The sequence below is a fragment of the Phoenix dactylifera genome, chromosome 4 (genome assembly GCF_051530095.1).
Source record: "Phoenix dactylifera cultivar Ajwa chromosome 4, Ajwa_hap1_PhDact_Kaust_v1.1, whole genome shotgun sequence".
NCBI classification, from domain to species: Eukaryota; Viridiplantae; Streptophyta; class Magnoliopsida; order Arecales; family Arecaceae; genus Phoenix; species Phoenix dactylifera.
This window is the reverse complement of record NC_143193.1, coordinates 937,632-964,854: the sequence shown is the minus strand read 5'-3', so window position 1 is coordinate 964,854 and position 27,223 is coordinate 937,632. Positions and strand designations below refer to the sequence as shown.

At 39.3% G+C, this 27,223-nt stretch overlaps 3 protein-coding genes across 10 annotated transcripts; 2 read left to right on the top strand and 1 right to left on the bottom strand.

Annotated features, from left to right (window-relative positions):
• The first annotated feature begins 7,927 nt into the window (after window positions 1-7,927).
• Window positions 7,928-13,780, top strand: LOC103712403 (putative beta-1,4-xylosyltransferase IRX10). Its single transcript, XM_008798921.6, has 4 exons — window positions 7,928-8,518; window positions 12,169-12,557; window positions 12,684-12,925; window positions 13,055-13,780. Exons 1-4 carry the CDS (start codon window positions 8,413-8,415, stop codon window positions 13,566-13,568), a joined length of 1,251 nt encoding a protein of 416 aa, XP_008797143.3. The 5' UTR covers window positions 7,928-8,412; the 3' UTR covers window positions 13,569-13,780.
• A 958-nt stretch (window positions 13,781-14,738) lies between these two features.
• Window positions 14,739-15,553, bottom strand: LOC103712402 (major pollen allergen Lol p 11-like). The gene is made up of 2 exons (XM_008798918.6): window positions 15,361-15,553; window positions 14,739-15,148 (listed from the first exon to the last, which is right to left on the bottom strand). Exons 1-2 carry the CDS (start codon window positions 15,551-15,553, stop codon window positions 14,817-14,819), a joined length of 525 nt encoding a protein of 174 aa, XP_008797140.3. The 3' UTR covers window positions 14,739-14,816.
• A 2,479-nt stretch (window positions 15,554-18,032) lies between these two features.
• On the top strand, window positions 18,033-27,152 carry LOC103712401 (FKBP-like peptidyl-prolyl cis-trans isomerase family protein). 8 transcript variants are annotated; one of them, XR_015976945.2, is made up of 11 exons: window positions 18,036-18,273; window positions 18,372-18,465; window positions 21,597-21,704; window positions 22,486-22,571; window positions 22,649-22,699; window positions 23,085-23,165; window positions 24,757-24,801; window positions 25,720-25,775; window positions 26,481-26,564; window positions 26,638-26,744; window positions 26,831-27,152. XR_015976945.2 is itself a non-coding variant. In XM_008798915.6 (11 exons), the coding sequence occupies exons 1-10, from the start codon at window positions 18,193-18,195 to the stop codon at window positions 26,731-26,733; spliced, it is 774 nt and encodes a 257-aa protein (XP_008797137.1). In that variant the 5' UTR covers window positions 18,046-18,192; the 3' UTR covers window positions 26,734-26,744; window positions 26,831-27,152. The 8 variants fall into 8 exon arrangements, 5 of the variants coding, with proteins under 5 accessions (XP_088575591.2, XP_008797139.1, XP_088575589.1 ...); XM_008798915.6 differs by having other exon boundaries at window positions 18,046-18,273; window positions 26,489-26,564; XR_016400128.1 differs by lacking the exon at window positions 26,831-27,152 and having other exon boundaries at window positions 18,033-18,273; window positions 25,674-25,775; window positions 26,638-26,690.
• Window positions 27,153-27,223: the final 71 nt, after the last annotated feature.

Here is a 27,223-nt window from a genome sequence, read left to right as displayed (position 1 = left end):
AGGTAGGGGTGCAAATGGGTCGGATCGGGTCGGGTCTTGAGTGACCTGACCTGATCTAGTTTTTTGTTCGGGTCCTAATTTTGAATCCAGATTCGATTCATTCGAAAATCGGGTTGGATCGGATCGGATCAACGATAACAATTTTTGACTCAATGGGTCATTCAAGTCGGATCGGGTCCATGTATAACCCAAATCCGACCTAAAAAAATTTGGATCTGGGTCGGATTCGGATCCGAGTTATAAAAAAAAAAAAAAAAAAGCTGAAAAAAAAGTACTAGCCTGCACCCGAAAAAAAACTGCAAACGCATGGTTTTCAGGTTGTAGAGCAAAATGCCCAGTATTTTTATGTGCAGATCAAGGCCAAACTACTAGCCTGCGATCATTCCTCCCATAGGAAAAAAAATTTATTCATCTTGGGCACCAGAAGGGACCACGTGGACGGAGGACGGGGACCTCACTAATAAAAGTCCCATCCCACCATCTCCACCTCAAAGGGAGTACCCAGGCAGCAACTGCAACATCACAGCACACCACCCATTAAAACTTCCTTCCCTTCTTTTTCTAAAAAAGAAAAAGAAACCCCTACCCACGGGACGGGGCAGACTTCACGGTCAGGAGCCCCGATTTTAGAATGATTGCGGCTGGAAGCTACCACTTGTCTGATATATTGGTGTCAGGGATGGAGCTGAGAGCGGCATGGTCTGATCTGTATTATGTTCGGCGTGCCTTGCAGGAAAGAGACGTCCTCCTAGAGAGTGATCTGGCGAGGGTGAAAATTAAAAGAATCTCCACCGTCCAAGGTGTCCCATCTCCATCGTCTCTCTTTCTCTCCACCCAAAACAAAACTAATGTCATCGCGAGTGGCTTCACATGCTCATTTCCTCTGTAGCATGTAGGGAGTCCCTTCTTTCCAGCCGGAACAATGCTCATCCCTCCTCTCTCATTTCCTCTGAATCGCTGCAGATTGCTCCACGGCAAGGAAGGCTTCAAGGGGGAGAATGGAGATGGACCCGGGAAGAAAGCCTTGAAGGGGGAGAATGGAGATGGACCTGGGAAGGAAGGGTTCCTCCGCGGCTCCTCGCCTCCGCCTCAGCGCTCAAGGAAGGGAGGGTTCTACTTCTCTAGGGTTCTCTAAGCCTCCGTTTGGAAGTTTTGGAGGGAAAAGAAAAAAAAGGAAAACTTTAATAAGGAAGGAAAAGACAAGAATAAAATAGAATAGACTTTCCTCACCTCTATTTGGAAGTTTTAGGAGGGAAGAGAAAGTACTTTCCTTCCTCTTATTTGGAAGTTTGGAGAGAAAAAAAAAAAAAACATACCTTCTTAACACTTTTACTAAAATACCCTTATTATAAAAGGGGCATACTTATGAGTAGAGGGTAAGATAAGTATTATCAAAAATTTATTAAGCTCCAATTCCTTTCTCTCCAAATCCTCTCACTTATGGGAGGAAAGAAATGAGAGAATTGGAGACCAAAATTTTTCCTCCTATTTCCTTCTTTTCTTTCCCTTTTCCTCTACTAAAATACTTCCAAACATCAAAATTTTTAACTTTCCCTTCCATTCCATTTCTTTCTCCTCAATTCCAAGTTTTCAAACGGACCCTAAAGGACTGGGGACTCTCCTTCGATTTAATAAGGCTGAAAATGGGCTTCTGAGTAGTGGGCTTATGGCTGAATCACTGATGGCTCATGGCTCTGGCCTCTTGCTGATGCTTAATCAAATAACCAATGGAATGGTTTATGAGTTATGGGCCTGAGGACTCAAAAAAATGGGTTAATCAATCAGTGAATGGGTTATGGGCTGCGGCTTGCGGGCCTAAATGGATAATCTGGATTCGGGTCGGATTAGGTCATTGGATGAACGATCCAAATTGACCCAAAAAAGAAATGGGTCGGGTCCGGGTTGGGTCAAGATTGGGTTGATGACCCGACCCGAAAAATAGAATAGGTCCACGGGTCCTATTTTAAAATCTGACCCAGACCCACAGATCCTCTAAAATGGGTTTGGCCGGGTCTAACCAGGTTGGGTCGACCCGACCCATTTGCAGCCTTACATGCAAGGCATCTCAATATGATATCATAAATATACATCGAAATAATTTAAATAATAATATGCAAACTTTATTTCAATAACTAGCTCAACATTTAAATGTCTCACAATTCTAACAATATTTTAGGGTAGTACATCAATTTAAATAAACTCTATTCTAAGATAATCTGTGCCAAAGTTTTGCTAGTCGCTCTTCCATATTGCAAACCCCGATCAGGCTAGTTATCTGAATCTGTAAAAAAATAAAGAATCGTATAATAAGCTAGACAATGATCACTTTAACTAAACAAAATCAGACAGTCAAATAGATAATAATTTATAGAAAATAATCATAAATGCTGTACTAATATGCGAATCAAATCTTTCTTACAATATTAAATTCTATTCATTAATTTAGATTCTTTCAAATATTCAATTCATCTAATCGATCCTGAGCTATGACCATATCATCATGTAGCAGGGTCATAACACCGACTAATCTTCTTGTAGTGAGCTGTGCATATCTTGCAGCAAAGTCCTTTATGACTGCTGGTCTGCTGGTGGTATGTCACTAATCATTTTGGACACAACCTTCAGAACAAATCGTGTGCCAATGTATTAGCTCTCATTAGCGGAGTCTTCAACATAGTCATGTCGAAATTTAAATGGTTCTAGATTTTATATTTCAATTCCAAAATTATTTGGTGTCAAAATCAATCAATCATATCCATAATAAGATCATATATTGTCATAATATTCCAAAATAATATTTTTTGTAATAATATACTATCCATCAAATTTATGCATAATGAATTATACCACTCAAAAGTCATGAATATAATAATTTAATGAAGGCTCATAAATTTAGAAAAAGTGATACATTACTTATCTTGTGAACATAATCCAACTAACAGATCTAATTCATCTTGAAAATCCTTCTTAAAGCCTAATATCCAAAAATTATATTTTTCATTAAAATTTTATCATAATTATTTTTCTAAAAATAAAAATCTTAAATTCTAACCCCCTCAAAGGGCTGACCAAGCGAGAGTGCCCCACACCCCGGTCGGTTCGATGAAGTAAAATTCATTGAATCATGCTCGGACTAGAGCACAAATGGTTCGACAGAGATGGGGGGGGGGGGGTGATCAAATCTAACGATGTTCGGAAAGAGCCAAAGTGGAGGATAGTGTGCCACCCGCCAGGGTCTTTTACCAAGGTCAATCCAAAGTCACTGTGAAGAGTCCCTACTGGATCCAATTACCCTAAAGAGAGTAGAGAGGAAGTCCAAGTAGAAAGAAGCTTTGTAGTGAGAGAAACAAGAGAAAGAAAGGGTGGGGAAGAGAAAGAAAGGAAGCTTCTCTCTCTAACCAAGAAAGAGGAGTGGCTGCTGGTGGAAGATGGGAGGCCCAGGGAACCACAACCGACTGATGGTCAGTAGCCGGTGGTAGCAAGTGCTAACGGTGGAAACCTATTCGAAAACAAAGATCTCTACACCTTATATCGTGGAACTAAGGCTTCCCAACGGTCGGAGCCCCGACCACGACTGCAAAGCATCATGAGGAACCGGGTGGAGGCCTTGGTGATAAGATCTGGCAGCATCACTGATCGAAAAGAAGGAATGAAATTAGAAAAATCTAAAGAAAAATAGAAAAAAAACAGAGTACCCATTATTGACAGAAATTGCAGCGATCATCGGCCGGAATTAGGGCTTCCAAAGACCACAGAAGAAGCAGAAGAAGGTTAATCTAAAGTTGCCGATTTCTTATTTGGCTTCCGGCGATGGTGGGCCACAGCAGCGACGCTGACACAGTCGACGATCGTAAAAGAATCGAAGAGGAAGCCGATGACTAAACTTCAATTGAGGCTGGCTTTTCGGTAGGGGAGGATAGAGAGGTGCTTATATAGAGCAGAGATTGAGTTTCTTAGTATCTAGCAGAGTCTGAGGAAGAGGATGCCGATTGGGGCTGGCTTTCTAGTAGGGGAGGATGGAGAGGATGGGGAGGAGCTTATATAGAGCGGAGACTAAAGTTTCTTAGTCTCGGACAAAGTCCAAGGAGGAGGAGGAGGACTCGTCCTCTGCCGTGCTCAATCAGGGCTCTATCCTCATTCTGGTTCGAACGGGCCTTCAGGCTGCATTCAGATATTGGGCTGAGCCAACAGGCCGACCTAATGAGGTTGGGCCTCACATGAGGTGCAGAGGATCGATTTGATTGGAGTAGGCCCACGAGCAAAGAATAGCTTGCACCACTACCACAAAGCCAGCCTTTCGGTTAATTCTGACCTTGGCTTGGTTCAATCTGATTCCTTACAAAGAAACCCCCAAATAATGGCCAAGTTCGAATCTGTAGAATAGATGGGGTAGATGGGCTAAAAATAACACAGATTTATCCAAATAAACCATCTATCCTGATTTCTCATATTATAGCAGTCTCTTCGCTCGGCTCCTAATAGCGATAGGAAATCATCCTCAAATAGAAGATGACCAATTACTGAACGGTTGCAGTTAGGTTTATAACCATAAGTATGTCCCGTTTCCGTCTCTAGATTTAGAGCCCTAGCGGGCATCTCTGCACATAATATGAATGGACATGAGATAATTAAATTCAGCATCCCCTCCCAATGGATTTGAAGAATTCTGTCGAAGATCCATCAAGAAGAACTGCAAAGGGAGCCTCATTGACACAAGCATCGACCTTGATTAACCATTGTTAAGAGAATCCAAGGTTGGTTAAAATAGCTTCGAGGTGGCACTAATCCACTCTGTCATATACTTTCTCCATGTCCAGCTTAACTATTATCCTTACCAAGGACCATGGGCTCTATGTAACGAAGTGTATTGCTTCCGGTGCTAATTCATGCATCACATTCATCCACTACAAAGCCATTATTTTGATAATTAACAAGCTCGTATCTTGTATTACACAGGCTGATTGGTCGAAAAATACTGGTAGATGAGAAGCCAGCTTTCACCGAATACTCCGCCGCCATCTCAAACAAGTCATGTTAATCACAAGTGCTAAATGCTAGTCTTCGTCCAAACCAAAAAATCCAAGGAAGCGTTCCTTCTACGCATGGCGTCTAGACCACGAATTGGAACGAGTTGTGCCAACGAGAACCATAATTTCCAATAAGATGGCGGGCGGATGCACAGGAAAAAGAGGTTGGAGGTCAATTTCCACGGCCAAACTCTGCTTGCCCGGTGGTTGACACCCAACAACCCGGCTATAAATTAAAATTAGGACATTGGAACCTAACCTTTTGGTCTACTTCCCAATGGAAAGATAGCGTAAGCAAGTGGTTTGCCCGAAAGCCACCCGCCACCTTGCAAGAACGCGGTGTCGCCCTTTAAAATTAGAAGCTCATGGATCTCTCTCTCTATATATTGTAATTAAGTTGGGTGTGGTCAGTTGCAACCCTGGCATTATAGGTATACGTCCAAGTTATCATTGGACAACTCATGAATTTAGGCACACGTGCCGAATATCATGTCAACTTGCTAGCAAGAACAAAAGAAGATTTTACGGGACTCGTTTGGTTTGCGGGCAGAAGAAAAGGAATAAGGACAACGAAAAAATGAAGAAATTTTTCGTGTTTGGTTAGAGTTTTGAAAGAAGAGAGATAGAAAAGTGGTTTTTCTATAGAAACAAAATTTTCATATTTCATGAAAACGAAAAATTTATATAGAGCATGAAAAAGTCCAATTTTCATATGCTGAAAATTAGAATTTTTTTTTTTTTGTTTGCAAAAGTCTCTTTAAGCTTTTAGATTGAATGTGACATAATAACTATTTTATACAACTTTCTACTCTACCAAATATAAGCTAATCTGGAATATGCCACTTTTTTTATGAACAACCAAATATGCAAAAATTATTTTTTCAGACATCATATACCTAGGCATTAGCTTTCTAGAAAAAATATTTCAGTTTATTCATTTATTTTTATACACCGGCTACTCACCCTACTTTAGTGTAGGCGTAGTCAACCGAATCAAAGGCTAGAACCTGGCACAACCCCCTGATGAGTCCAAAAGACCTCTCCAGAATGCTGCGCTGCATAGGTAGCCATCCAATTGGCAGCTCAGTTTGCCTCCTAGTAAACATGCATAATCTGAAAGGTGCTGCATCCTCTCACTATCTACCAAATGTCATGAAGTAGAGGGCTCGTATCCCTCCTCTACCCCTCCTCTCATATCCAGTCTATCACTGTAGCTGAGTCCCAAAATTCTTTCTGTGGACCAAAATAGTCCTATAAGTTTTATGGTTCTCATCATATAGGTCTGGTCCCTGAAGGTTGAAACTGTTTCATTAACACCCCAACCTCCAAGTTCAAAATCCCATTCATAGCGCGGATTGTGGTTGATGAATTTAGAACTTCTATTCCATGTATCTACATATTAAAACATAGGATCACCCAAACAATAACTTCGTATCATGGCAATAACTAGTTTCTCTAACATATATTCTATCTAGTGATTTTGTATCAAAATGTCAGGAAATTTAGGTAAAAGGGGTTGCCTAACTTTAGGTTTGTTACTGAATTTATTGTGGAAAGCCATGAAAGTATTACACAGGGACCTTGCCTCCCTGACTTATGTCAGATGAGTTAAAATGTCTTCATGTTTGCATGGATATGCATGAGAGAATTACGAATGCTATTCATACATAAAGTAAGGCATGATGTGCATACTTTTTATAAAAGATCCATGCAAATATCTGATCCTTCTGTGAAAGTCCATACAGAAATAAACTCAAAATCAGTAAAATACTATGGAGAATATTATAATGACAACCTTTGCATGGAACAATTACAACCCTTTGCTTTTGGTAGAAAAAAAACCTGGTACAAGTGGTCCCTACCTCCAGAATGTGATGATCCTTTGAGAATTAGAGAGTTTTTAGATTTCCATATTTGATATAGTTGTTGTCATCAGCATTGCTCAAGCAATATTTGCCAATAGTCTTGAGCATAAAATCTATTATGCCTGCTTTCATCCACCTTATTATTCTTGATTAAGGATGCACTGGATTAAAGTTAAACGTCATTTCGTAATTAAACAGGGATCTAATACATCATTTATGAATGCAACGAGGGCTGAACTCCACCTTCATTTCATAAAAAGTTAGATGAGGTATGCAGGCCAGAGCTTGATCCAGCCTAATTTAGTTCCATTGTTCCTCCAGTCTCTAATTTTCACTTAACCCGAAACTAGATTCATGATTAGATCTTGATCTACTTGATTGCCTGTCAAGCAGACACTTAAAATTCTAGGTGATCTGCATGGTAATTTTTTTCCTATGGGTGCTGATTTGACTAGTGGATCTGTTGCTAGTTTACTTGGTCTAATGCTAGCAAGTTCAATATCGACGATAGAACTCATAAACTATGGTTGTCAATTAGGATATAAACCGTCAAGATCGGCTCAAGACCATCGAGCTCGAACCTATAGTTAACATCCATATTTGATTTGATCGAGAAGATGATCCACATTAACTAATATCAAAGTAATTAAAATTATTAAAAAAAACTATTTATTATTTTATTATGTCCTTGCATTGGCCTTTTTTAATTATGAAAAGAAAGATGAGTGGTTGTAATGATATTGGTATGAGTATTAGAGAAAGAAGAATGTATTTTAATCCTTTGCGATAAAAAATAACAAGTGTGATTAATTGGTATCAGATAAGCACGATTTTAGACTCTAACTCTGAATCCTAAACCTAAAAGCCTTCTATTTCGATCCAAACTCGAACACTGATCGATCATTTGCAAGCCAATACAAGCTTTTTAGGTTTAGTCATGAAAGCATCCATGTGGATCTAGCATGCCCTAAATCCAACTCAAGTCATAAACTTAAAGAACGTTACAAATAAAAAAAATATCTCACCATTGGGAATAAAGCCAAAAAATATAGAGAAAAACCATGAAGACTAAGGTGGTGAGGTGGAGGGAAGAATGAAAGAAAGCCACAGCTTCGTGTGTCGGTGAGGTTGACCTTCCAGCAAACCCACCCCACGCCTCTCTCTCTAAGAAATCTACGGCTCTCTCCCTGTCTCTTTCTCTCTCTTCCAAAGCTGCTCTCTTTTTCTCCTTCTCATCAAGCAAGTCCTATTGAAACCAACGTGCTCTGTCTAAATTTCTTATATCAATCTCATCTTTTCTTCTCTTCTCTTCGCTACGAAGCCCAATTCCTAAGAAAAACCTTCCCCTCTCCCCAACCCCCCAACTACTCCCCCACTGACCCCCCAACCATTCTCAATCGACTTTATAGACAATTTTCCCCGGCTCTCCTCTCTCCGTTGTACCCAATTCCTAGTCCTCTTCTCTTCGATCTCTCTAGGCTTCTCCAGCTGGAAATTGGAGGTTTTGGAGAAGGGGAACGATGGAAGCTAAGATGTGGATCCTTGCTCTTCTTCTTCTTTCCCTTCTCTTTGACGGGATTGGCGTTCGGGCGGCGGAGCTGAATCGCAAGACAGAGCGGATTTCAGGTGTGTTTCGGTGTTAATTTTCTTGTTTGGTCTTGAATAAGTTTTGGTTTCGATCTGGATTGGATGAAATCCGGGGGTGAATGCTTCAAAAATTGTGTTTTTGGAGCTTGGATTGGGTTTGTCCTTGGTTTCTGTATGAGATTTGGTTCGAACTGGCTTGTGGATTTCCTTTTTTTGTATTGTAATTTGTTAAGGTTGCCGATAGGAAAAGAAAGTTGGAGACTGCTTTTTGCTTTATATGCTATGATGGCTTCATGATAAAGGTCTTTCTTTTATCACCCCTCTCTCTCTCTCTCTATATATATATATTTATTTATTTTCAGAATATTGGTTTTTATGCTTCTCAATATGCTAGAATTATGAGTGTGGAGGAACTGGAAGTTTATGGGTAGTTTTTAGGTGAACTATACTGGTTCCTGGTTCTGTAAGTTGCCATTCTGAGGTTAATATGAGTGTTTGCATGGTTGAGATGCAGTAGTTCTGTCTTATGGTCGTTTGTGGATTCTAATTATGCCGGGATGATGGATCCGAGACATGATTATCCCTAGATCACACATAATTGGATTTCAATATTCGTTTTTTCCCCTTGACTTCTCAAGCATCCATGTTGGAGACTGGGTGAGAATTCTGGCCAGATCTTTACTTAATGGTTTAAAGTGTTGTTAGTCCTGGCAAGTTCACAAATAACTCTGTGTGCCGAAAACATCGAAGTTTTTTTTATGCACCTCTTAGATATAGAGCTTGTATCATCCATTATTCGTTTGCTGAGTCGGTGGTATCATCTGAAAGCAGCAAACGGGGATATCTTTTTAGTCTATAATGGGAATGTGTTGATTAAGGGTGGGAACTTGCTCCCCTCCCCTCCCCCTTTCCTTCCTGGGAACAATTTTATTTTGCTCAAGTAAATTAGTTGGTGATTTTGAGTTTTTGATGCATATCTTATTCCACGATAAGAGTGATCATGCCTTAGTAAGTATGGATCTACTTATATGGGTGGTACTGAAAACAAAATATTTACTCACAAGTGATATTGAAATGAAGTGAAATCACAACTTTGATATATTCCTTCTACCTGCCCCTTTTTCTTATTTGCATGACTGACAAGTGCATAGCTGATTATTCATGCATAATGTGAAGTTCCGAGGCTCATTGGAAATTACCTCATGTTGATGGGTGTAGTTTTAGCGTTCACCGCAATCTTCTTAGTTGTTACTGCTATGTAGCATAACAAAGGGGTGATGGGGTGGTTGAAAGGAAAAAAATTACCAGATCTTTTAGGATACAACATTAGCGAGGGAGAAATATAGAGAAGATAAAGATTATTATCATCTTGTGGCTAATTTTAAGTAGTTAAATTCACACTTTGAGTTTTCGTTGAATGCATGAAAGAGCTTAATTTGATGCAAGCCTAAATCTTAATGACTTTCACATACAAGCCTGCCTATACTATGGATACTTCTGATAGACATGCTGTTAAAGCTAATTTATTGGTTGGAAAACTTCATATTATCCAACTTATGGTTGGAGATCATAACGGTTCAATTATAATTATAAGCATAAGCAAAGACTTGGCACTTCAGGACTAGTCAAGAAGTTACAAGACATTAACAAAAGTAACTTAAAGGACTCATGGCTTGGGGAGGTGATTAAGAACTTTAGCTCTCCATTTTCATTTTGGTGATACATTGTCACATCATTGTTACTTTCTCTTGTCTTTGCAGGAGTCCTAGGGTCTCTTGATAGTGAGAGTATGGAGAGGATATGAGTGTCATTTGGATAATACACTAAGATTCTCTAAGAATGTTGGAAGTAAAGTTCATCATACTTGTTGAATTTTATTCTCCCGCAATGTAATTTTCTGAAGTACATTCTCAAGTTAAACAGGGTTATCTCCCATGAACTGTCATATAGGTGCAAGTAAAATATGGAATAACCAATACCCTTTAACTGCAGTGTATCTTGGCCAGCTTGATTCTGCTCACTGTGTATGATGTAGGTAATAATAAAAAAAAACTCAAAAACTAATAACCTTTACTTGTAATGTATATTAGCCAGGTTGATTTTGCTCATTCTGTTATATTTTTAACTAACCAATTGACCTCCAAAGCTTAAGTTGATAGGGCAAGGGTCAACAATGTATATCGGGCTTATATGAAAACACCCCCTCCCTCAAGTAAAATCCAGCCTGCATCCTGGACCATGCACTTGGAGGAATAGCTCAATCAGAAATAGATAAAAATCAAGATAACAAATAAATAAGATACTAAATAAAACTAAATTGGAGGGGTTTGAACTCATGACTTCCAGGAAACATGAGCTCTTGTACCATATTTTGTAATCAGTTGACCCAAAAAACTTAAGCTAATAAAGAAAGGGTCAACAATGTATATCAGACCTAACATTGATCTTGTGATCTATGATTTGAACTAAGGTTTGGCATGCCATGCTGAACTAGCTAGTTTGGAGTGTATTGAATTAGACTAGTCGGTTACCGGCATAGTATATCCCATTGATTCGATACATAAACCTTACTGTCCCTACAACCTCATCTCTCCCCTTCTAATGTGTTCGAAACCTCCTCCAACTGCTCCTTGCTTTAGGTGATGTGTTTGAAGCCTCCTCCTCTGACCGCTCCTCGCTCTATGTGAGTCTTCTCTTTCTCAATGTTCGCTCAAAGGCCAGATCCAAAGCTCGAAGCCTTCTCTCTCTCTCTCGCCACCTCTTCCAGCCCTTTTGCAGCTTTGCTCGATGCTTTGTCCCTGTTCAAAGTGCTCCGTTCTCATTCGAAACCCTAGGACCCCATCGCAGGGGTGGTGGAAGATCTAGGTGAATCTCTCTCTCCCCATCCCGGTCCCATCAGTGGATCTAGAGCTCTTGAAGCTTCTGGAGGACTCGGCTACTCTCTCCCTCTCTCCCTCTCTATTCTGCCCTCTCCCTCCCTCTCTCTCCCCCCCCCCTCCCTCTTGTTCTCCCTCTCCCCTCCCTCTTCCTGTTTTGGTACATCCCACAACGGCATGGTACAGACTCATACCGTACCGAACCGGTTGCCGACTGTTATGAGCCTCGGTACCAGTTCAGTAAACCTTGGTTTGAACAGTATATAATGCACGTTTTTCAGTATAGGTCATCAAAACATGGTCATAGTATTTGTTTTTTCAATTGAAATAGCCATACTATCATATTTCACCTTCTACATGTTTCATTAATTGGACTTGCAGTGCAAGTGGTTAGTTATATATTATTTCCTTCTGTTCTCTGTTCCTGCTGGGCCCCTTATTAAGTTGTAATACAAATTTGAGCCTGTAAAACCGTGCTCAACATTAGACCAGCTACTAGCAAATTATGCTCATTCTGAACTTTTGCCATCAAATACCAATGAAGTCTTTATTTTTTAATAAATGCATATTTAGCTACTTTTTATCTCCTTGCGAGCTTTGTTCATCTATTACAAATAATAGTTGTTCTCGCTAAATTTTAGGTGTTCCATTCCTGTGACTCATATAAAATATAAACTTGATGCTTTTGCTGCTTTGTCTTTTTGTTCACTTTTGAATCCTTTAATCCATGCTTTGCATGTTGAGTTTTGTCTTAGGGTCTTATGTGGATGAGCCAATGCAATTATTTTAATGTCGTGAAACTTCCTAATGTAGGGAGTGCTGGTGATGTTCTGGAAGATGATCCTGTTGGAAGGTTGAAGGTGTTTGTGTATGAGCTGCCTAGCAAATACAACAAGAAGATCCTCCAAAAGGATCCCAGATGCCTCACCCACATGTTTGCTGCAGAGATCTTCATGCATCGTTTCTTGTTGTCAAGTGCTGTCCGAACTCTTAACGCTGAAGAAGCTGATTGGTTCTACACGCCTGTATACTCAACTTGTGACCTAACTCCTAATGGACTTCCCTTGCCCTTTAAATCGCCACGAATGATGAGAAGTGCTATACAGCTAATCTCCACAAATTGGCCTTACTGGAATAGAACAGAAGGGGCAGACCACTTTTTTGTTGTTCCGCATGATTTTGGGGCATGCTTTCACTATCAGGTAAGAAAATAGCGCTCGTGTTCTTCAATCTATATTTGCACTGCTAAGATGTAAAACAGTGCTCCTTTTTGTTAAAACTCATGCTCATATAATCAGTGTTTTTTTTTTTTCCTTTCTGTGGTATAGGAAGAGAAAGCAATTGATCGGGGAATTCTTCATTTGCTTCAACGAGCCACACTGGTTCAAACTTTCGGGCAACGAAATCATGTTTGCTTGAAGGATGGTTCCATCACCATTCCTCCGTATGCTCCTCCACAGAAGATGCAGGCTCACTTGATCCCTCCTGACATTCCTCGTTCTATCTTTGTTTACTTCCGAGGTTTGTTTTACGATGTGGGAAATGATCCAGAGGGTGGATACTATGCAAGGTAAACTTCCAGAATCTTATAGCGACCCACGTTATGTCACTCGATAAGCTTATTCATCACTTGACTGCTTGCCTGCTAAATCGTAGTCATCCTCATTCATAGTATCTTTCCCTAATATTTGTTGCTCAGAGGTGCTCGGGCATCAGTTTGGGAGAACTTCAAGAACAATCCTCTTTTTGACATCTCTACCGAGCACCCAACTACCTACTATGAAGACATGCAGCGGGCTGTTTTCTGCTTGTGTCCCCTGGGTTGGGCCCCATGGAGTCCCAGATTAGTGGAAGCAGTGATCTTTGGTTGCATACCAGTAGTCATAGCCGACGACATCGTGCTGCCCTTTGCTGATGCTATTCCATGGGAGGAGATTGGTGTGTTTGTGGCTGAGAAGGATGTTCCAAAGCTGGATGCTATCCTCACATCGATACCAACAGAGGTCATATTAAGGAAGCAGAGATTACTTGCTAACCCTTCGATGAAGCAGGCTATGCTTTTCCCACAACCTGCCCAACCAGGAGATGCTTTCCATCAAATACTGAATGGTCTGGCTCGCAAGCTGCCGCACCATGAGAACTGTTTCTTGAAACCAGGTGAGAAGATTCTGAACTGGACCACAGGTCCAGTAGGCGATCTTAAGCCTTGGTAGCAACAGTTTGAGTCTGCTGCCCTTGCTGCTTCCTTCCTGCTGCTGAAACTGTACCATCGGCGCTGACAATTACTCTGAACTGTACATTTTTGTTTTGCTGTTAAGCTGTTGTTTTACATAATTTTTTGTAGCATGAATCGGGGCACGATCATGTTGCCTTTTACATGGTCATAAATTGATATTATAAGTGAAGGTTTCAACATTAGCATTTATTTTCATGTGATCAGGAGGCCCATATATTGAAGTTTGTAATGAGAACATCTGATTACAGGTAATGCTTAGTTGGAATGTTAAAAATAAGATGTGTGTTAAGTAATAAGAAACAGAGTATAAGTTCTCATTAAAATAGCTCAAAAATGTAGTAAAATGAATGACAGATTAGTGTTCTTTTAATATAAAATGGCATGTCTGGAACACTAGCAAATCATTAGGCTGCATCTTTCTCCTCTTCTTTTGTTTCTTCTTCGTTGAAATTTTTACGCTAGTCTGTCTCTGTCCTCTACATCTCTTTTTCTTCATCTATTGAGTATAAAATCTAATCAGCATGATTCTTGGCGAAAAGTTCAGATAGTTGGAATATGTAAACATAACTACTGCCATGGTGGATTACAATGATTAGCTGAACAAATCTCTTCTTTACTCACAAATGCACGAAATAATTAGGGCTGAAAATGGGTCACCAGTAGACATAATTTTACATTCATATGGATTGGACTAATTGAAAATTCTGAATTTGACTCAGCCAAACTTAGCCCATGTTCAATGTCCCTGTATATAACCCACATAAATCTCAAAAACATACAAAATAGCTTGCCGCTGAAAGATGGCCCACGCTCATCAATGTGACCCACAAAATGGCCATCTCTTAAAGTGGGGCCTTCATTCAATACAAATAGCACACCCTTGGGTCCTATGCAATGCACATTCAGAATCCAGCCAACCCAACAGCAGGATTAGCACCCAAGCTTCAGAGGCCAAACCGAGTCTTGAATACTCTTGATGACCATTCCTACAATAATAATAGAAATTGACATAAATTCCATGACAGATGTTAGGGAGAACCAACTTAGATGACCATTTGTCACAAGAAGGCACATTCATATCATATAATACAATAAATGTTCAACCGGCATTCACATAGCCATGCTTTTATTATCATCATCATCATCATTTTTGTTATTATTGGAGGTGTTATTATTGGAGGCATGCAACGTGACCGTCGTTAGTGTTGTTGCCTGCTCTCCTCGCTCAGTCGTCGTCGTTCGCAAAGCCATATTTCTGGAGCAGCTTGCCGCACTCCGCCAACGGCTCAGCGATGAGGAAGCCGAGGGCATTGGCTCGGCGGACGTTGGAGAGCAGGCCGCCGTCCTGGGCGAGCACGACCCGGGCACGGTCCCGGCCGGGCTTGATCTCCGTGCAGTTGTCGACCGCGCTCTTCATGAGCACCACCGAGCACTGGTCCTCCGAGTGGTCGCCAGGCACTACTATCTGGTAGATACCCAAGAGGTCGGTCGTCGCCTCCGCCGCGTACGTGACCTCATCGGTGCCGTATCGCGTGCATTCTAGCCTCACTTTGGCACCTGCATCAGAGCAAGCCATGCATTCTCAGTATCTGCATGCATACCGATCACGATCGAGTAGCACGTCGTAATGCTTTGTTTATTTAATCTTTTGGATCAGAATCGCATGTCACGGTGTAATTGGAGTTCGAGGGAGGATTTAAGTAGATTGCATGACATGCAATGGAATCGGGACTGCATCTAAGCTTCTCCAATGGAGCTAGCTGGCTTACCGGGTATGTACGCCGTGAGGTCGGTCTCGAAGCCCGCACGGCATGTGTCGCAGTAGACACGGCCTTCAAGGACGAGGCCATCTGGATTGAGGGCGTCGCCGACGGTCTTGGTGACAGAATCGTGAGCGAGGGAAACGCCGGCAAGGGCGAGGACGAGCGCGACAAGGACAGGAAGAAGCTGCAGCTTGGCCATTGGTTCTTTCCCCACCCCCTCTCTCTCTCTCTCTCTGTCTCTCCTCTCCTCTCAATGGGCTGGTTACTAGGATTTATAGAGCAATAAGTATGGAGAAGGACCAAGGTCGTGGAGTTAGGAGGTTGGCTTGCCAATAATAGCTTTGTGCGACCTGTTATTGGAGGGGGTTTTATGTGGTGGAGAGTGCAAGCGAAGATGCTGTTAAGAGGGGCTTGGAGGGTTTACCGTATCCATTCTTTCTTGCCTTCTTTTTCTTGCAAAGACCAGGTCGTGTGGACCCCTGCTGACCTTCTGTTTGGGAAGTCACCTCTTTGTTTTGCTGGGAGTTTGGGAATTTTCTTGTTTTTTTTTTTTTTTGGTACAAAGTTTGGGAATTTTTTTTCGAGTCTGAAATAACGAGATTAGTTAATCTAAATTAATGAGTCAAGTCTTGATCGGTTCATGTTATGTGGTTCTTAGGCCATGTTACATGGATCATAACAAGATATAAATGTCATGGGTGCATGGCCTCACTTATGATTTGTGTATCCTATATATGTGCTTGCCAGCTTAGAAGGGTGACATATGATTACATGAAGATGTGTTAATTGAAAGATCATCAACATATATATATATATATATATATATATATATATATATATATATATAAAGTCCTATGTTTCCACAACATGGTTGTGATAGGAAACAGACTGTATTTGACCTATGCAAGAAAGGAAAAAAGAAAGCAACTTTCTATCTATTATATTGATTAAGCATGACTTTTATACCTTAAGACTTGAATATCATGTAATAGGAGTTTTCTTGTGATAGTTCTATGCCTTTTTTCCCACCCTCTTTTGTTTTGTTAATGTGATAGTTCCATGCTAATGGTTTTATAAATTCATTGATTCTAGCTTATTCCAGCCTCCCAGTTATTGTTGTTTTGACAGTCATGCATTGGGAAATGCACTAAAATAAGGTGATACATATTATTTATTTTTCACCGGAGGCTGCAAATTATATCTCATAACATTAGGCATAATTTGATTTTTAGGAGTATAAAAATGCTAGTAAACTCTATCTCCCTGGCCACTCAACTGGAAAGGTAATGGTCTAATCTATAAACATCTCCAAATTTCATTCATATGCAAAACAGAAGAAATCCAAACGGTCTAAATCAATGCAAATAGCCAGAAGGTTAGAAATTAGCCTCAACAAAGAACTTGAAAATGATATCGCAAAGGTCGTTGGAACAGTTTTAACCTAATCGTGCCCTATTGTAAAACTACTAGCAACTAGATAGATGTAATATATGTTAAAAATTAAATTAAGAAAAAATAAAGATACCGAAAGATGTGAGATATAAAATACAAAGAGTATAAATATTTTTATTTTTGCTTTTACATTTTAAAAGGAATTCAATAGGTCAAGATATGGATAAGAGATGGATAGTCCTTTTTTTCTGAAAAAAAAAATCCAACTCATTCAAAATTTCTAGGAGAAACCATGCAGCAAACATGAATTATATATTTAACAGCACTGCTCCAATAAATTAACTTCATGATGTTAATTGATTTTTTTTTTTGGAAATGACATCTAGTGTTTTATGTGGAAACTTGAAAGGTTCAATATGTATTTTCTATATTTTTATCGGAATTTAGGAAGTATTAGTTTTGGTTCTAATCTTTATGATCATGATGTCTATATCATTATTTTTCTAAGTTGATTTGTCATTCAACTACTAATTATTGTTCCAAATAACTAACGAATGCTTATGTGAATGCGAGCTATGAGATGAGCTCACCGACCAACTTGCTATAATAACTTTTAGATATCATATTCTAGGCAAAAGGTAGTTATCGTTACTATGAAATTCTGAAATGATGCATTCTTGGCATTAATTGTACATAACTAATTATATGAAAATATATAGAGTAACTAAACATGCGTCAAATTAATTTTTTACTTATTTTAATAAAACTTGATAACTAATTATCTCAATTCCTCCATGTTCTCCCGTAATCTTTTCCTACTATTCCAACCATACAGTTAGACAATCTATGGTTAGAATTGATAGATGCTTACAAGCTCTATCCGCCTTGCCATCGTGTTGAGCTTGAAATATTGTTGGACCATCAATTATTAGTACTGGTCCGATTCAATAGAAATCAAATAAAAAAGAAAATTCTAAAGCAAATATCCAAACATCATACTTGATTAAAATATAAAATTAATAATGCATCGATATTGAAATCTAAATCTAGCCTTTCTTCTGCCGAGGACTGATAATAGACAATAAGCGATCGTGCTATTTATGCTGCTAGCTTATCCTGTTTTGGCATGGTGATTGGATTACATATCTATTTATCTGTCCTACTAAGAAGTTAGTGATTTAGGGATATTCAGTAAGCGCTAACCTACTCAGATTGCTATTTGATGGTCTCGTATTGTCCCGGGTTTATCCTATTCCACACAACCTCTCTCTCCGGATATCCCTGGACAACTGCCAACATTACAAATGACCAAAAAGTCCTCTCGCTTTCTTTGCTTCCGTCCTGTTAACTTCCAGTGACCCATGAGCATAATAGTCTTTTCGTGTGCTTCCGGCCTTCTATCTCTCCCCCTCCGCCTTCCCTTTCCTCCTCCTCCTGAGAACGCAAATGGCGTCGATTTCGGCTCTAGGGTTCTTTCCGAACCTCACAAACTTCGCAAGAGGTTCTCCTCGCCTTCTTCCTCCGGAGGTTCGATTCGCTAACAATTCGATGCGTCTTCTAGGGTTTCCTTAAGCTGTGGGCTTGAAACTTCTTCGGTTTCTTGCGTGGTTTTTATCGACCATTAGGGTAGGGATTTTAAGAGGGGAGCGCCTCAGATTTCAAGGATATCTGCCCTGGAACGAGATGGGCTCTTCGAGTCAGAGGCCTTCAGCTTGGGCGGTGAGCTCTTGATCGATTCCTGTTCTATAAAAATGCTTTCTTGATGTTCCTGGATCATTTGATAGTCCTTTCCCTTTTCGTATTTTAAGTAATGGAGGTCATGATTAGCGTTTCTGATGCCTATTAATGAAGTTTTGTTGCGTTGAGGATGTTATTTTGGAACTGTGGTGGAGAGAGTTTACCTCGGCATATATCTAATTCTATTAGTTTCATGATTAGTTAGTGTATCGGTGTGGTTGTAAGTAATTAATGAGTTTCTTCTTGTTCTGTGCAATCTCAGTCAATGCTGTAATGGAAAAGGCAGCGGAAAAATGGACTGAAGGGACAATATGACTATGATAATCATGTCATGGTGGTGGGCCGACTGGACTTGGGTCCTGTAGTCACACCATTCTCCTCATCCATGCATCATGGAGGTGGCATTTTCACCGTATTTTCCAAAAAATATGTTCTGATTATAGAGGAGCTACACTGAATGTCACCAGAAACTATGGCCATCCAACATTGTCCTTGTACCAGTGAATGACATAAGTTTCTAAAATCTTAGCTAAACTGGATCGTGTCTAAAATGTTCACAATAATTACTTCTTATTTTACCTCAGTAGTATGATGAAAGTTAGCAATTTACTATGATAACACTGAATGAGGATCCACAGTGACTTTTATGTCTAGGACCTCTCTTTAGCAGAAGCATGTACTGGTATCTTATGTGGAATTCATCACTGAGCAAAAAAGGAACTTATATTTCTCTGAGTTTTGTCCTATGAAGACTATTCCATATGTCGATCATCATGTACATAAATAAAATTTGAGGTGAACCATGAAACATTGCTTACGAGAGCCATCTAAAAATTAAACTCAGATTAGTATTGGTGAAGTGCAAGCCTGGTCCCAGTGAACTGCTGACAGTGGATCCAGAATATTTCATGTCTGAACTTAAGAACACTTAACGATATGGTTAGGCTTAGAGTCATCAATATGCTGCATCAGACACTTTAATTATAGCAATATCTAAGCTTACAAAATTTAGGAAAGAATTCAATGGAGGGATGTCACAGAGCTATTGCAGGCTTGGAGTCATCATTATGCTGCATCAGACGCTTTAGTTATAATAATATCTAAGATCACAAAATTCAGGAAAGAATTACAGAGTTATTGTATGCAGGATAGCAACTGATGGTTTAGGCTTTGACAAGCCTAGGATAACTCTAGTCAGTTGGTGATTAGCACCAGGGTTTGCTTGATCGAAGCCTAGCTTGCTAACATCCCTAGGCTTCATGTCTATATATCTTTTTTCAAACTGTAATGATCATGGGCACACCCATATTTTGGCAAATTATAAATTTCTACTATATCATTCTCATCTTTACATCTGCACGCATATTTTTCACTAGCCTATGAGATTGTAATGCATATTAGGGGCATAAATTACAGTAAACTGGAATGAAGTTGTGATTGAGTTCTGACTGCTAAACTATTATATTGCATGACACCCCTTTCATGAGGTAGCTGTTTTGTGTTTTGCTTTTTACACAGGACTATCTTGTTTGCCCACATGCCAAAGTCTAAGTTTCCCTATTGACGTTAAGTTTTTTCACATGTGAACTCATGCAACAGCTCTAGTTATGGCTATCACTTCTTTTATGTAGTAGAAGACCTTAGCTGGTTATTGGAGTAGTAGGGAGCAAATGCAAGTAATATTTTGGCATCTAATATAATACAAAGGGATGAGAATTTTTGACATAGGTATAAATATTTTCAGTAGAATTAGCCTTGATGGATAAGAAAATTTTCTTTTGTAGTGCTTATTAATTGGGCGAAATACTTATAACTTTTGTATATTTATTTATTTATTTGGATGAACCAATCTTCGACTCTTTTGTTTGACCTCCCCTAACTCGAGACCTTGACTCTTCGGGGCATCCCAATCATGATTGTTTGACGAAAAAAGCCTTTAGCTGCATTTATTTGATAAAAAGTTCAGGTTGCTCAGTATTAATCTCTTTCATGAAATATATAATTTATATTGTAGTGATTTTTTAACTACCGACCAAGGTTGGAGGAACCGGTACCGGGCACTGTACCAGTTTTCCGACGGGACAACTTGGTACGAGCCATGCTGGGCCTGTACCGAGAGAGGGCACGACACCTTGGGAGAGAGAAAAAGAGAAAGAGAGAGCGAGCGGGGGAGAGAGGGCCGGAGGAGGGTGACGGACACCGGTGGAGGGCCGACGAAGGCTGCGGCAGGTGACACCGCAGCCGTTCTCCTATTTCGAACGAAACAGGAGAACCAGCCGCGGCCTCCGCCCCCCCTCCGCGGCCTCCGCTGGCCCCCCACGGCCCACCGCCGGCGTCCACCACCTCTCCTTCTCCCTCCCTCCTCCGCTCACCGTCTCTTTCCTTCTCTTTCTCCGGCTCCGATGAGCGTCTCATTTTTTATGGCCAGAACCGTACCCGTGAGCCACCGGTACGGCTCGGAATAGACGGAACCGTCCGGTTCGGGACGGTTCCGCCAACCTTGTTACCGACTAAAGAGGGTTATTAGAGTTTTATCTTCTTATGACATAGCTCCATTAAATTGATTGGAGTGACAATGATCATTTAGGTATTGCTCCAGCTTGAAAGGAAATGGTCAAGTGCCAGATGCAACACCTTGTTTTTTTATCAAGAAAACACAACTTGCTTATACTAATTGTTCTAATTGTCCTTTTGTTTCGAAATCATATGAAAGGGGAAAAAAATTGAAACTGTTCTTTCTCATCTTGAAATCAATATCTTCTAGAATATTGGATCTTTCTAGTTGTCTAGTATCACCTTGCACTCTAGAAGCCCTTGCATAGGAACATTCTTTGAAAACAATCGAATCTAGGCTTTTCAATGACTTGGCCATTCAATCCCAATAGATATGGCACTGTGTTTGTTGGACAACTTTTGTAAATATTATTATGAACACTTGCTTCTAACATAAATCATAGCCACAAAAATCATATGTAGTAAGAATATTATTGGGTTCATGAGTGTTGATAAGAGCCTGTTTGCATCCATGAAATCAAGTTATATTCATATGTTTTATGCAACGAAGGTGATGCATACTTTGAGTACTTGATGCATAGTGTATTTGATGGGTGTAGGAGAGACAAGAAGGAAATTACTGCTGCTTTCCACAATTGGGTTTGCTATTGGTACTCTGCAACATGCTCTGGATAATGGAAAGGCAGGAGCATCTGAATTTGCTGATAGTAAGTCTTTCATGGATCTGTTTCTTGTTCTTTTAGTAAGTTACTAGCCTTGTTATTTTCTTTAAGTACTCTATGGTTTTATTTCTCCCTTTTAATTCTTTTTGATTCCTTTTACTTTATAGTTTAGCTTTATGGATGTGGTGTTATCTTTGACATAAAGATGAACTTATATGTGGCTAAATTGATTAAACTGTACTTCTAAAAAAAAATTACTACTTATAGCCAGTGTGTATTTGATATACTGAAGTTGTATGCATAATTGCTGTTAGAGGACTGTGTTTCATATGGGCGCAACGGATAATGATTTATCTCTTGGAGATAATGCTGTTCCTTTTGCCAAATTTTGCATTTGTTCCCCGACTAGTCTCTTTCCCACATCCAAGGGACCTTGGAGGGTTTGCCCCTTGACTGCATGAGCGTAAATTATGTAACCAATAGATTAAGTTTTATACCTGCTGACTATCCAAGGTTTCACAGCAAGCTCCAGTTTTGCTCACAATGCCTTGAACAAGAACTCTGTAGCAATTCAAAGGATTAATGTTCAGGCGAGAGGCAGCATGAATGATTCTAAACTTAGATGGATACCTTGATTTGGAGAGCTGACTGCTTTTAGGTGTAATAGAGCTTATCAGTATTTGTTATTTCATGCTTTGATTTTCTGGTTTACCTTTATCATTCTATTGAGTGGTGCAGAGCCATATACTATCATCATTTTTTTCTAACAACCAATTTTAACGTATTGAATGTTGAGCTTACTTTAGTGATTGAAATGTGGATTTAGTGCCAGCACTTCGTGGAAAGGACTATGGAAAAACCAAAATGCGATATCCAGATTATACAGAGACACAATCAGGCCTTCAATACAAGGTTATCCATTATCAGATAGCTCTCATGCCTGTAACTGCTATTAAATACATTCATCAGGATTTTTATTATCTATGCAGGATTTGCGAGTAGGTGACGGTCCCACACCAAAGATGGGCGACATGGTAGTGGTGAGAAAGAAGTTCAGTTCTAATATGTATATTTACTTTATAACTTTGTTTCACACACACGAAAGACAAACTTTCTTACATGGAGGACAAACTTTCTGCAATCAAATTAGCTTTGAGATTGCCTAGGGGATTGAAGTCTAAAATTAAGCGAGAAATTTTGTCCATGTTAATGATTTCTTCAGGATTAGAAAAAGTCAATAAATGCAGTCCTAACCTCTAGGCCTATCTACTGGCAAAATAATCGACTTTAGGACATCTTTCATCCACTTAAGCTCCTTCTACCTAATTTTTGGGTTATCTGCTTCCTGTGTATAAGCTTTGATGATTTATTTTAGTTGAGTTGGAGAAACTCTGATGCAGATTTGAAATTGTGAATGCATTTAAGGTTGATTGGGATGGTTATACAATAGGATACTATGGTCGCATCTTTGAAGCTCGAAACAAGACGAAAGGTGGTTCCTTTGAGGTATTGCACACTATATTCTTCTATCTCAGTTATTGATTCTTATAATTTTCATGAGTTACCCTGTTGATTCTTCCAAACAAGAAGTGTAAAGCTATAAATTTTCCTTATCACTTTCCCAAAACTACAAACCTCTAACATCAAGTTAGTGTTTCCAAGAAGACGGTGAAAAAAAGAGCCCTGCCCAGCGACTCTTCATTGCTAAAGCTTGTATGTAAATTTGACATGATTAGGCAGTAAAGAGTCACTACTAGCTAGGCATGGATCAGGAATAATGATGCTTCTGTGAGGTAGATTAAGAAAATCATTGATCTGTACTTTTCATTCAATCTTCATGAATCAACTCTTGATCATACTTTTTTTCGATGTGAGGTTGTGAAAGACTTTCCGTTGAAAAGGGTGTTTGGGGGTAGTTCAAAAGAGAGGAAATTATTTGGTGACAACTGCAATGTAGATAAAGATATAAGTAGAAGCAATACTTTGTTTTATAAATGACAAGTGTAGAAGGAAGAAGTTCTTCAGCAGGGATAAAATTGGGCGATGAAGTTTGAGGTTTCTTAGGTGTTTGTCAGGGGGGTAGTAAATCATTATCACATCACTTCCAGAGATATGAAGGTTTTTAGACTTGACATTGTCAAGGATTTTTTCTGAATGGTTTCTGAAGGAATTTTAAGAAGGTTGTGCTTGCAGTAAATGATGATCTTCTGTTATAAGTGATGTGGAATTATTAAATAGGAACCAGTGTTCTATTAAAGTAGTTCAATCTTGATGACACCTTGGTTTTGGGCAGCCTGGAGGTTATGTAGTTCAAGAATAGGAAGTTTATTATGCGTTTAAAGGGTTATACATCTTTATTGATAAGGCTGGTTTTGATGATTTTTTGGTTTGGAGGGGTCTGGTATATGGGATGTACGGTGGGAGGATATATTTAGATATATGGGTCTTAGGTATCAACATGTCAAGGTAATATGGTGCATCCTTGTGTTGGATAGATTCATTGTGGACGGTAAAGTCGGAACAGAAAGCTGCTTTCTATCTCAGGCTAGGGGTGGTTATATTTCTCATTCTCTCTGTATATAACCACATGCATCATATGCTCATATTCATGAGACTGGCAGGCTTGCCACTTGATACTGAGGGAGCACAAATGATTTCCTTATGGTAAAGGAAATGAGGGAAAAATGACCTTATTAACCATGTTCAGATTCAATTGTTTACTCGATGCAATAAGGGCTAATATGGGTGTGGAAAATGTATTTAATCTGGCTGCTGGTGTTATTGGGATCTAAACTTGGGAAAGAGCTTTGTAATGTAGGCATTTTAGGATTATCAGGTTATTTCGACTGCTGGAGTTGGTCAGGTTGAAAAGAAAGAAATATGGGTTATACTTGGTTATACTTTTTGTTTCTTTTCTTTGTTTTTCTGTCGGTCACAAAGAAATAGGGTCACCTCTCTATTTTTTTGTTTCTCTAATCTGTCAAGAACTATTTATATGAAACTCAAGATTAACATTTTTCAGTAGTGCATTACATGTTGAATTTTGCGTGTCTGCATATGACTCAAAGCTCTTACGTTTTGTTCTGCTAACTTGCAGGGAGACGATAAAGGTTTTTTCAAATTTAAGCTTGGATTGGGACAGGTGATTGATTAGTTGATCACTCAAAAAGTAATTTATGCATCTATGGAATTAGAGGTGATGAACAAAATAGTTGTCTTTATCTGGTTGGGCATCAAATTCCGTTGTTCAAATGCTTCCTCATCTGATTCGAGTTGAATCATCTCCATTTGTTGAAATTCTGTTGCTTGTTTGGGTGTCGAATTCTGTTTTGTGTCATGCCACTGCACTCGTAATTTTCTAATCAAGATTCATATTTAGTCATCTGCTATAGACAGAAACACCCCTACATGAAGTTGACTTTCCTGATGAAATGTTCTTATTGAGATCAGTGCTGGAAAAACCAACCAGTTTGGGTTGGTTATCATGGTCTATACGTGCTCATTTTAACTCTTCAGTTTTATATATGATTGATTGATAAATTTTAAAGGGAAGGGAGGAAAGCTTATGGCGCCATTGGACTATGGCATTTTGCCTATTTCATTAAGGATCCTCAATTAGTTGTTCGTTGTGATGTTGTGCTCATAACATAATTTGGAAGGCCTAGTGTGTGGAATAATAGTGTAGTGAGGATTCTAATGATTTTGATCCCATTTGTTGGGAAATTTTTTACTTATGACATAATATTTTAAGAAAGCACATATGTATATGTACTCTTTCTTTTCCTTTTGGTGATGTCATGAAACTAAACCATCATAATAATAGGGTAGTTGCAGTAAGTCTTACCAAAGTAGTAGCTGTAAGTGAAGTATTCCATCATACACAATCAGATGCTGGTTTTAGAGATGGATAAATTTAGTTCATTTAAAATTATTACATTCTGATTCATTAAAGTACTATATTGGTAATGTGATATTCTTTCTCAAGTGGAATATTTTCTGCTATTGAAAATGTAGGTTCACAACTTTTTTTTTGATGTGGCATCATTTTTCTCGCATTCAGGTCATACCAGCTTTTGAGGAAGCTGTTGTAGGCATGGCACCAGGAGGTATTAGGAGGTGAAGTAGCAGTCCTCCCAATATTAACTGCTTCATATTTACAACTCTATGAAATTCCCAGTATTCAAAAATTAGTTGTTCTCTTTCCTGTTCAAAGATTATTATGTACAGATGTGCATCTGCCTTTCAGTCATGCATAAGTGCATCAGCAATGTGTCTGTTCTATGCAAGTCCACGTTCCTTGCATATTGCTAACCCGAGTCCCCCCTTTTCCTTTAATTTAAAAAGTGAATTTATAGTAATTTTAGAAGACATGAGAATTGTTGAATCACACACTACTGTTTGGAAAAAAAAATATGAGGATTACATGAATCATGTTATGCTCTGCAATGTGTATGGCTAGCTGCCTCCAGTCATCTATTGAACCTGCATATCATCGATATGATGTCATTAGCACATCATAGATGTAGAGAAACAAATGTGTTAGGTGCTACAATAAGATTTACAACTTCATTAGCATAGGACTTTCATGGCCAAGGTATGTGGTTCTCGTTACATAACTTCAAGTGGTAAAAGCAGTTCCGGTTGAAGGCTGACCTCTTTTTGGGCAACTGTAAGATTCAATTTTATGCGGTCTATGCATTATCATGTAGAACTTTATATGCAATTAATCCTAGATAGATAGTGTCAGGTGGATATATGTTTGACCTGATACGATATTCATGCTTATTTTCCTCTCCTGGAGACTAACAGATTACTCCACAGAAATTCAGGATAATAGTACCTCCAGAGTTGGGATATCCAGATAATGACTTCAACAAGCTTGGCCCAAGACCAACAACTTTTTCGGTACTCTAGCTTCTGAATGGTTGGTGCTATTTCTGAACAGATGGACCTGCTGATTACTTTGTTTCTTTCACAGGGCCAGAGAGCTCTTGATTTTGTTCTGAGGAATCAGGGCTTGATAGACAAAACTCTCTTGTTTGATATAGAGCTTCTTAAAATTATTCCAAACTAGTCTCCCTCCAGGTTTGTTGTGCATTAACTCTTTTAATGTTATTTCTTAGAACAGCCTCTTTTCACGGGTCTAAGATGTGAAATCTATGCAATTGCAGGGACGCATCTGATATACTTTGTGTATGGGACAATCGAGAGCTGCACAGATATTCCACATTACAAGAAAGGCACAATCTTCCCTAGGCGCTTGGGATTTTGCCATCAAGACACCAGAGGACTCAGAGCATAGTGTAATACCATTGATTTTGCATTTGATGTGACGTGCAGGCTGCATTACTTTCAAGAAGAATGTGACAACTGTTCTAAAGTAACACTGTTCCAGAATAGTTGCTTGTCATGCTTATCATTATTTTTGCATGAAAGAATGTTACTTTAGACAACTTTTATATCTAGTTTTATTCCCATGCTGCTAGTTTGCAAGTCACACTTTTTGCTGGATTTTTGCATATCTAATAGCTTCAGAATACAGTGGAGTAGGCATTGGAAAAAAT

Bases quoted from the DNA above. Each gene is read 5' to 3' on its own strand.
- LOC103712403 (XM_008798921.6), top strand. From the start codon at position 8,413: ATGGAAGCTAAGATGTGGATCCTTGCTCTTCTTCTTCTTTCCCTTCTC. The intron at 8,519-12,168 runs GTGTGTTTCGGT...TTCCTAATGTAG, and splicing joins CAAGACAGAGCGGATTTCAG to GGAGTGCTGGTGATGTTCTG. The intron at 12,558-12,683 runs GTAAGAAAATAG...TCTGTGGTATAG, and splicing joins GGGCATGCTTTCACTATCAG to GAAGAGAAAGCAATTGATCG.
- LOC103712402 (XM_008798918.6), bottom strand. From the start codon at position 15,553: ATGGCCAAGCTGCAGCTTCTTCCTGTCCTTGTCGCGCTCGTCCTCGCC. The intron at 15,149-15,360 runs GTAAGCCAGCTA...GCTCTGATGCAG, and splicing joins CCTCACGGCGTACATACCCG to GTGCCAAAGTGAGGCTAGAA.
- LOC103712401 (XM_008798915.6), top strand. From the start codon at position 18,193: ATGGCGTCGATTTCGGCTCTAGGGTTCTTTCCGAACCTCACAAACTTC. The intron at 25,776-26,488 runs GTGAAGTAGCAG...ACAGAAATTCAG, and splicing joins GCACCAGGAGGTATTAGGAG to GATAATAGTACCTCCAGAGT. The intron at 26,565-26,637 runs GTACTCTAGCTT...TTTCTTTCACAG, and splicing joins CAAGACCAACAACTTTTTCG to GGCCAGAGAGCTCTTGATTT.